Source organism: Xenopus laevis, chromosome 4S (assembly GCF_017654675.1).
Source record: "Xenopus laevis strain J_2021 chromosome 4S, Xenopus_laevis_v10.1, whole genome shotgun sequence".
In the NCBI taxonomy this organism is placed as follows: Eukaryota; Metazoa; Chordata; class Amphibia; order Anura; family Pipidae; genus Xenopus; species Xenopus laevis.
Genome location: NC_054378.1, coordinates 41,721,849 through 41,732,659, shown reverse-complemented (window position 1 = coordinate 41,732,659; position 10,811 = coordinate 41,721,849). Strand labels below are relative to the sequence as shown.

The following is a 10,811-nucleotide window of genomic DNA, read 5'->3' as shown; positions in this document are numbered from 1 at the left end:
TAACATGCAGGTAAGATATATATAATATATAAAACATGTGTGACATATAAGGTACATAGAAATAATATTATGTGGCAGGTCTCTACTGCTTAGCTAGAATAAGAAGTAAGAATCCTGTGAAAGTAGGATAGTAGATACCTTGAGCTATGGATTATACAGAATGCAAGCATGATGGCTGCATATATATATATATATATATATATATATATATATATATATATATATATATATATATATATATATATATATATATATATATATATATATATATATATATATATATATATATATATATATATATATATATATATACATAGTACATAGAAATAATATTATGTGGCAGGTCTCTACTGCTTAGCTAGAATAAGAAGTAAGAATCCTGTGAAAGTAGGATAGTAGATACCTTGAGCTATGGATTATACAGAATGCAAGCATGATGGCTGCATATATATATATATATATATATATATATATATATATATATATATATATATATATATATATATATCAAAATACCAGTCTGCCAGTCATTGATACCATAATACAAAAAATATAAGGACAATTGATGAAATAACAAACTGATGTTATGGAGTATTAACACAAATGTAAATTTTACTAAAATGGAATGTGACACAACATATGGAGTCATCATTTAACTGATCTCATACTTTTCTTTTTTTTTCTTTAAAGCTAAACTTAGTCTAGCCCCATTATAGGGTACAATGTGACACAGAGAGACATCAATATATAAGTGCTAGACAGTGGCACATCTTACAGAATATTAACATTCAAACTATTTGATTGTTCCTTTATTTTTTACAGTTTGGAACTCCCAACTGCTGCCATTGTTTTATTAGTGTTTTGCACTTGTTACAGTTGTGCCACTAGAGGTAGCTGTAGCCACCAGAGGTCCTGATCCCTATGTGACTTGTGTTCTACTATTCAAACCCAACATCCACCATTGTTTTCATAAATATTGGTGGTCCATTTGATTTCAAGCAGAGACATTAACAAGCTGACGTCAGCTGGTAATAACAGAATCTATAGTTGTAGTGCGGGACTGCAGTTTTCATTTTTCTGATGCATTTTTTTCCGGTTGTCAAAAATGGCAATTTAAATATAACTTTGATTTAAAATAATGGCATTTTAAAGGAATGTGGTTGTGGAGTCACTAAAAACAGAGTTAGACATCATGGGGGTTTAAGCAAACTGCTCATTTATCACACTCTAGGTCTTGGGTGCTCTCAGAGCCCTGATAGTGAGTTTCACAGTACTCCCGGATACGCCTGCAAGCCTCAATCATCATTTCTTCTGGAACGGTCAAGACTATTCGGAAATAGTTGGGATATTCAAAACACTACAGGAAACAAACATTTTAAGTAATAGTTCCACAAATGTGAAAATGTTCACAATAATACTTTCTTAAAAAAATCACAGAAAACAGAGGGTTACATTTAAAAAGTGCAAAGTTTTCTCCATGTCTAGTAACCCCAGTGACCAATCAGACCTTAACTTTCTACCCAGGGGACAGAAATGGCAGCTGCTTTTTAGTTTAGCACATCTTGGACCCCCTCCCCCCGTGACCCCTCCTCACCTAGTGCGAAATTACGCTCTCTTGCACTCCAAATTTCCAATTCAAAAAACAGAAAATCAGCTCTTAAAGTTACCAGAAACAGATTTTTGCTGGCCATGGTAACTTGTGGGGCGCTGCTATCGATACCCCCATAGGAAGCATATTATTAGTAAAGAAAGTGTGTGGAGTCTATTATTACATTTTACAATAGCTGATATGTAATAATCCTGAACACTTACAGTGGCTGGAAGGCAGAAAACTGATTGTTCTGAGATCATTCTTTCCGTGAAATCCACATCACTCTCAAATTCTGGGAAATGCTCCATCTCAATTCCAACCTGCACAGAAAATTAGATGAATAATTAAATACAGTCAAACCCCCTATTTCACTTTTTCTCAGGGGTCCAGAAAAAATGGAAACATGTAAAATCAGGGATATGTATTCTGCATAATATATAGATGGGACCAAACAAAAAACTATGTAAAATGAGGGGATGTAAAATTGAGGATTCACAGTATTTTAACATGGAGTAAAACCATGCATCAGTCCTCAACACTGAAAATCCACTCTTTTTTATATCTATTTTGAATTAGGTCCTCCTAGCTTTTATAAAATGTGAGTGGTTTTAAAAATTGCTATAAGCATGAATTTGAAGTATTTCTTTCCATATGGTTGATAGCACATTAACAACCATTTACCAACACCAAAAGTTCTTGTTTATTTTGTATACGACCTCACTGCAGGCTTACATATAAACTGATGTTCTCTTGGCTACTAGCGTCATCAGTCTCTTACCATTAAGTACATAGCTCCGGCTGGTCGTACTGGGCAGAGTCCAGGGACAGAGCTGAGGGTAGTGTAGCACAGGTCAGCGTTACACTGCAAGAAACACACAAAAAAGTACAGATTTTTGAGGATGGTCCAAAATTAATAAGTCAAAGCAAACAGTACGGTCAGATGGAGGATGTTAAATAGTATTGGTGCCAACAGCCCTGAACTAATAACCTCTAAAATTATTTGAGGAGTGTAGAAACTCTTATATACCGTAGTTACCTAGAGGGTTTTACCTCAGTTCAGTTTACTTTTAAAGTTTTGCTGAGAAGTACAGTTAAAAGTTCAGGGACTCTGAGGTACTTGCTGGAAGGGCCAATACTTTAAAAGTATGATTGCCATTTTAGAGTCAGGAAGAGTTAAGAGGTTGTTACATGTGGGGTGGGCACTGTAATAATGTAATGTAAAGAACGGTTACATGAAAGTTCAAGATGGGCACTTCAGCCAATCAAGTAATCTGTCGTTCAATGAATAAAAAGGAATAACTTGTATTAAAATACTCATGGTTCTTTGCTGCTTCTGTGACTGGCTTACTTTTATGGTCAGAACCCACCTATGGGCATGGATAACAAACAGTAATAGTAAAGTTACCTTAGTAAAATTGATGGTGTTGTCATAGAACTCCTGTGGTGTTTTGTTCATGATGTGCTCTAGGGCTCCCTGAACAATAGTGCAAGGGCCAAGGATGCGCTGGCTCAGTCGTATAAGGCCTTCTCTGATCTGAAACAAAACATTATTTTTTTTTTGCGTTTTCACAGCTGTCTCAATGCCATTGCCAAGTCAACACCACATGCAGACCACATTTTATAAAGTTGTTAGAGTTTCCATTTATAGTTCCAACTGTTTTTCAGTTTTAATTCAATCAGATAACAGCTTCCATATGTATGCGATATTCTTTCCATATAATAATATATGTCATGGAACAAAATCTGCTAGTCTATTGTTACTGACCCAGAGTCACCAATACATTGTAATTTACCATTTGACAATGATATGAGTGTACTGAGTGACATCCCAATCAGACATTTGAATAAAGAAACAAGGAAGGACTTAACAAGCAAGATTAAAGGCAAGACTATTGGGCGGATTTATTACACTGCAACTTTTTCAAATCGGGTTTATTGACACCAAAAAGTCGAAAAATTTGCAGGGAAAAAAACACACCTTTTTCGGGATTATTTTGTGATAAAACTATGACAATTCCAAATCCAAATTTACTCCAGCTCAAACCTGTTGTAATCATGTAGAGGTCGATGGCAGATTTCCCTTTAACAACTGAAAGATTTTTCTCTGATTCGTGGTTTTAGAGGTTTTCGGGTGTCTTTGACGCTGGCTTTTGTGCGACAATATGAAAAAGTCTTAGTTATTGCACGACAAGTTGAAAAAGTCACCGTTTTCATGACTTTTCTGCGAGTTTTCCCATTCATGCTTTTTTAGTTTGGATTTTTTTGGGAAATTCGTTCTTTTAAAGAAAGTGAGTTTAGTCATGGTTTCAAAAACCTCTAAAACCATTAAAATGAAACTGTTGTTAAACTAACTGATTAATTCCACGGCTTGGAACCCAAAAGCATTAAATATAATGGGGTCTTTACCTCTTTTCCAAAAATCTCTTTCCGGTCATGGATTAGAATCCATCCCAACCTCCAGCCAGGCACAAGCCACCTCTTGGCAAGCCCACCGCACGACAGGATTGGAATATTGTTGCTTAGGGGCGCTAAAGCCTGAAACGCCCCTTCCTCAAAAACCTAAAAAAAAATAGTGATTTAATAAACAATAGAGGTGTTTTGTCATTGTATCCATTTTACTGTACATTTATTTGTGATATGGAGGCTGCAGTCCCCATGTACAGTACAGAGGTTAAGCTTTGTTTTAGTGATGTGTATGAAGGCACTGTTAGGATAATAACTGTAATATAGAGGTAATATTTCTTCTTTATGTGACAGTTGAGATGACAGTAGTTAGGTTATCAAATTACCAAGCAAGATGACTCAGCAGAGGAATGTTATTAAATACATTTATTACACTTTATACAATTCTTTTTCCTTTATGATATCTATCAAGCTGTAACGTCCTGCAATTTTGAGTTTGATGTTTGTGTGACCTGGTTGAAAAATATTGCATTGTCACTATGACATTTTTTTTTTTTTTAAATGTTTATTTATTTCCAACATTCAGCCAAAATAATGTGTACAGACATTGCATTAAAGAAGATTTGTATTAAGCCTTACATTGGGTTTTTCTTATTAATTAATTATTCCCCTTGACAAAACACTTTGAATGGCATTTTTTATAGGTACATTTGAGACTTAGGGGCACATTTACTATGGGTCGAATATCGAGGGTTAATTAACCCTCGATATTCGACCATCGAAGTAAAATACTTCGAATATCGAAGTTGAAGGATTTACTGCAATTCGTTCGTTTGAACGATCCTAACTAAGGATTTTAATCCATCGATTGAACGATTTTCCTTCGATCAAAAAAAGCTAGGAATGCCTATGGGGACCTTCCCCATAGGCTAACATTGTACCTCGGTAGGTTTTAGGTGGTCGAAGTAGGTGGTCGAAGTTTTTTTTAAAGAGACAGTACTTCGACTATCGAATGGTCGAATAGTCGAACGATTTTTGGTTTGAATCGTTCGATTCGAAGTTGTAGTTGAAGTAGCCAATTCGATGGTCGTAGTAGCCAAAAAAAAAACTCGAAGTTTTTTTCCTTCTAATCCTTCACTCAAGCTAAGTAAATGTGCCCCATAGTATTCACTTATGTAACACCTTCACACTAGGGTGTTTTAAGTGTTTTATACAGACTATACTATATATATTTATATATATATTTATTCATGTGTTTTGTTCTTTTATTATTTGACCATTGTTATTTGAATCAGCTTTACAGATTCCCAGTTGTATTGGGAGGATCACATAAAGCACTGATCATCACAGATATTTTGTGACGTACATGGACTTGAAGATGGAAATTCTAATTTATATTTCTTAAAAACCCTTTAAGCAAAAGGTTTGGTGACCTTACAATGATGACAATACATTTGTGAACTAACAACACAGTTTAATTCAAGTTCATTGCCATCACTGCAGTGAATTATTTAGTGATAGTCTTTGTATGGATTTCAGGTTAGTTAGCCCCATAATAGGTTCTAATTCTGACATTAACCCATATGTCAAGTTCAAAACACTAATATCCCCCTAGCATGTGGCTAAAAGACACCAATGAAGAGAAACACCCTATATGGAAAATAACTGAACCTTACTGTTAAAATCATCCATATACATTTCTAAACAGTACAACTTTTTATACTGTTTTATAAATAATATGATGCAAAATACTTATTGTATAATGTGTATTTAAAACAGATATTAAACCCACAGGCATCCTTTAAAAAAGTTTTCCGTTTTTTTTAGAAGGCATATGCGTGTGGATCTTCCTGCTACATAGTGAAGAAAATATACAGCAACATCTGTAAGCATTTACATGGAAAGTCTTGGCAGAGAAGGGGTAATTTCAAAGGCAAGTGCAAACTGCAAAGTCATAGTGACTTCTGCACAAACACAAGACTGACCTCATCACATACAGTGCACAAACATGTCCGTAAACACAGCAGGAGTCCAGTGGGACACAGTAAAAACTACAAATTTATATGGCCATTATAATTTGCTGCTTGTAACTAAGAACATTTGTTGTCTGTAATCTATGTAGAACCTGAAGGTTCAGATAATTTACAGATAAATTCTGGATAATAAAAAGACTAAGAATAATGGTAGGAATAATATCTATCATAGCAATAATAAGATCTACAGGAAGCAAATGAACCAAATTTCTAAAGTGGCACAGTTCAGGGCAGAACAATACATTATTTCTACCTGCAGCTGTGTCACAAGTTCCTATGGTGGGCTGCTAGTATGCATGTCTGCCCAGAGCCTTTCCTATATTGGGAACTAGTGCCAAATATGGCACCAAATGATAGCTAAGGTTTATTCTTTTATTTTTAATGGTTTCTTTTTATTGAATTTAAAGTATGTCTATTTGTAAAGTTCCAGGGGAGTGTTAATCAATTTTTTTCCAATAACGGAGAGAAGAGTTCCATCCAGTGCATTGCTATAGCTTTTTTCCCATATAGAACATAGGAAGTCTTATAAACTAATATATCAAAAAAGAGATGTGAGGACCTCCAGTAGTTAAGAAACAATCAGTTAAAAAATTGAAAAAATGTATTAGGACATGATAAAACCTAACGTGTTTTGTGCCTGTTGGGGCATTTACTCATAGGCTCTATGAGCCTATGAGCCTATGAGTAAGTGCCCTAACAGGCACAAAACGTGTTAGGTTTTATTATGTCCTAATAAATGTTTTCAATTTTTTTTTTTTTTAAAGTTTCTTTTATTCAGCAAAAGGCAAAGTGACATACCAATACACATCAAACAGACACGTGTGATCAAACATGTACAATCCACACAATAGAAGACAGTAGGCATTACAATAAGACAGTACGGTCATCAAGGACAGGTTTAAAGACAAAGCAATCACTGAACATTAGGGTTAGGATATACCTCAAGCCATCTCTCCCAAATCTTCTCAAATTTAGTTGAGGAGCCCCGCGCTTCATAAGTGAGTTTAATAAGTGGTAAGGTGCGGTTAACCAAGGCAATCCAATATTGGACTGAGGGAGGTGCAGGCTGAAGCCAATGAAGTATAATGGCCTTTTTAGCATAAAACAGCAAAGTACGGTACAAAAGTTTAACGTGATTCTGTGGAACCATATCTCCCACTACCCCCAAAAGACAGGCTTCAGGAGAGAGGACCTGAGGCAGCTCCAAGTCATCACTCATACATTTAAAATGTTTTCAATTTTTTAACTGATTTACTACTGGAGGTCCTCACATATCTTTTTTGATATATTGTTTTGGACTTGCACCCTGGGACCGGAGTGAACTGTGAGTAAACCTCTTAGGTTTATTTAATATTTGATTTTCAATCTTTTTTGATTCATGATTTATTTTTGAGTAGTACCATATATATGCTTTTGTATGGCATTGGCACAAACCCTGCCACTACACATAAAGTCTTATAAACTCCCTAGTTCTATTCAGTTGAGTGATAAGGGCAGAAAGAATATTACAGGAGAGCGTGGAGTTTTTATTGGGCCAGATAAAATTAAATATAATTTTATTAAGCTCTTAAATAGGGGTTTCAGGATATCTACACATGTGATAAGTAGGGCATATGTAAATTTGGCTGCAAATAAACAATGTAGGGGCTTTGGTTATGATTATGTAAAATATGTAAACTTTGCTAGCAGTGAGATGGGTATGAACTCATCCAATAAGGAAATCTGAGATTTCCCACAAATTTTGCAGTTATCTGAAGGTCGGTCATTTCAATCTATTGTATTGGACGGCATGAATGCCGATTGGTCCTTGTTAACCAGAGGCAACAAGACTAGTATTTTAATTTCAGTGTTTAACAGTGAAGTAGGGTGGAAGAAATCAGATTTTAGTGGTTTCTTACCTAGCTCAAGGAACTAACTCAAGGAACTTAATTTAGTTGCACTCCAGTACAAGAAACTGGATGTGGTATAGGTAATGGTGGAGCTATTTATTTGCTACTTAGTGGCTTTCGTTTACTACAGTTCCATATCATGCAGTGCTTTTACATCTGTAGCATGTGTTTGTACAGTAGGCCGATAACTATAAATCTCTTCAGCCTGTTTCATTTGGTATTTTAGGTCAAGGTCTCTCCTCATTCTTTGGCTATTGTTGCAATGAAAACTCTTTACTGTGAGCTTTGCAGGCATCCTAGATCATTCCTAATTCACTTCTCATTTCTGCCCAGTAGTTGGCAGTTTCAGCTATGCCAGGGTTAATTACCATGGTTTATAAAGATGAAATAAAGGTACTATAACTGAAATTTCTAAAGATATTCCTGGATGCACTTTCATATTTGTTGGCAGTTTAATAATTAATGAAGCCTAGGAACAGGATTCTAGAATATAGTGGAGAAAAGACTTCATTTGAATGATGGTTGATTTCATTCCGATGGCTCAGAGGTGTGATTATAAAACAGTCAAACTAACAGGCTATATATATTTAAATATGAACAAGATGACTACTTACCATATCACCATAGATCTCATCTGCTAGAATAGGTACACACTGCCTGGAAGCCACTGTGGAGAAAGTTAAGCACATGTTTTATAATGATATTTTTGAGGCAACCTTATACTGTAGTCCCACATTAAAGATGGAATTACAAATACCAGCAAAGACTAACCTTTAAAAGTTTATTTGGCTCAAACATCAGTGATAATTATAACACGAGACAGTAACACCAGAAGTCTCACCATATTATACCTTTGCAGTTGCAATATTTTATTTTTTGTTAGGTTGGCCTTTTCTTCTCCAGTGAGTGGGCCATCTGTTTAATAATTTCTATTGTTAGCCATAATAATCCATATATGCTGGGATTAGGTCAGGCCCCAGTACAGACAAAAAAAGGTACAGAATGGAATAGGATCGAAATCACAGTGAAAAACCAATAGTGGTAATGTGGTAAACTCACCTGATAAGATTTTTTGCAAGTGCTTCCTGTTGAAAACAGAGCCGCAGGGGTTTGATGGGTTATTGATGATAATGCACGCAGTTTTATCATCCACCAATGACTCCATATGCTTCAGATCAATTTCCCAGGATTTTTCAGGCTGGAAAAGTAGCATTGGTTTCAGAAAGAGAAAATTGATATGTTTGATGCGTGATGCATAAATATAGAATGTGCCAACAATAGCAAATTTCCAAAAGACATAAATTAAAAATTTACTATGGTTTTAAAGTTATTTGTTGTAATTACTATTGAAAGCGGCTTTAAACAACAAAAAGAGGAAAAACAAATGCTGCTCAAAGCAGCAATTACAGGCCCAGATTTGTGGCGAGGCCACAAAGGCACGGGCCTAGGGCGTGAAATTGTAGGGACGGCACATGCTTAGGCGCACTGGGACTCGAAGCTCCCCAGTGCTTCTGTGCCTGAAAGCGCCGGCGCTAGGACCCTGTGGCCACCGGGGGCGGAGGAGAGCGGAAGCAGCAGGCACTGAGACCATGCGGGCTTTGGGGCGCTGCTTTGTCAGACCTGGCCCTGAGCAATTACATTTACAAATAACTGTAAAACTGTTGAAAATCTTCCTTTCTTTGTTTGGAATGTTGCTTAGAATGGCATTTTATTTCATTATGCAAAAGTAGTAGTGGAGTAGTGGAGATGCCCTTTAACTCTAAAAGTATGCTTTAATTAGGGGCAGTGTTTGTTTCGTTTATTTTTCTGTCTTTATATGTAGATTATACTGCTTTACTGATGTCTATGTCAAGACAAACAATATGGTAGCTAGTTCATAAGAATACATCTGAATTTGCATAAATGGATTTTCTGTGCACACATTAAGAGACAGCAAATATTTGTGTAATTCAGTTAATGACTTTTAAATCTGATATAGGAGTCTATACACCTATGCACAAGGTGGATCTAGTTTAGTTTGTTCTAGGAATGCACCAAATCCAGGATTCAGTTTGGGATTCAGCCTTTGTATAACAGGATTTGGATTCAGCCGAATCTGAATTCTTAAAATCACGTGACTTTCGTCACAAAACAAGGAAGTAATTTTTTTTCCCTTTTCTCGCCTTATTTGCATATGCAAATCTTTCAAAAAGGATTTGGGGGTTCGGCTGAATCCAAAATAGTAGATTTGGTGCATCCCTAGTGTGTAGTGTCTCAAAGACCTTCACGTTTCCTTAATTTGCTGTAAGGGCACTTAATTAGAATATTCATTTGGGTTATTATCCCTTATTGAGATAGTTCTATAAATAAAAAGTAGTTCATGATCTAGCACATTCCATCAGAAAAAAAAATGATGCCAGGTTATAGACATGCCATAGCCCATGTTATAATACTCACTAACAAATTGTATAGTTTGACTTCTATTCCCAAAGAAAGAGCCAAGGTTTTGTAAAGAGAAAATCCTGGACGTGGAACCAGTATGTTCTGGCCTGGATTGGCAAGCACTGCTAGCGCAAGCTCAATAGCTTGACTGCATCCACTGGTAAGAATGACATCCTAGAATGGAAATGATTAAGGATATTTAGAAATAGTGCAACATAAAAAAGCACAATTTAATATGTTTACTTTAATATATTAATGTCCCCAAAACTAACATATCCTTATCTCATCCTTTATCACATTATTTTGAACGAAATCTCCTGTTAAATCTATTCTATGCATTTATTGCACATGCAAATGCTCAGAGACAGGTTTATTCAAATTTGAACTTGACAAACCCGAAGAATTCCCAGCAGTTAGGAATCTTAGGAAAGTGTTTTTTTTTTTTTAAATAAAATTGGCATATTTAATGAACCC

The 10,811-nt window shown here is 35.6% G+C and overlaps 1 protein-coding gene across 3 annotated transcripts in view; it reads right to left on the bottom strand.

Annotated features, from left to right (window-relative positions):
- Positions 1–322: 322 nt before the first annotated feature.
- Positions 323–10,811, bottom strand: part of tat.S (tyrosine aminotransferase S homeolog) — a 32,310-nt gene continuing 21,821 nt past the window's right edge. For all 3 annotated transcript variants that reach the window (XM_041561158.1, XM_041561159.1, XM_018260536.2), the window contains 8 exons: positions 10,353–10,511; positions 8,976–9,114; positions 8,531–8,583; positions 3,998–4,150; positions 2,997–3,125; positions 2,370–2,453; positions 1,813–1,911; positions 323–1,357 (listed from right to left, as the gene is read on the bottom strand). In XM_041561158.1, the coding sequence (XP_041417092.1) occupies positions 1,214–1,357; positions 1,813–1,911; positions 2,370–2,453; positions 2,997–3,125; positions 3,998–4,150; positions 8,531–8,583; positions 8,976–9,114; positions 10,353–10,511 (960 nt within the window). In that variant the 3' untranslated portion in view covers positions 323–1,213. The remainder of the gene's footprint in view (positions 1,358–1,812; positions 1,912–2,369; positions 2,454–2,996; positions 3,126–3,997; positions 4,151–8,530; positions 8,584–8,975; positions 9,115–10,352; positions 10,512–10,811) is intronic.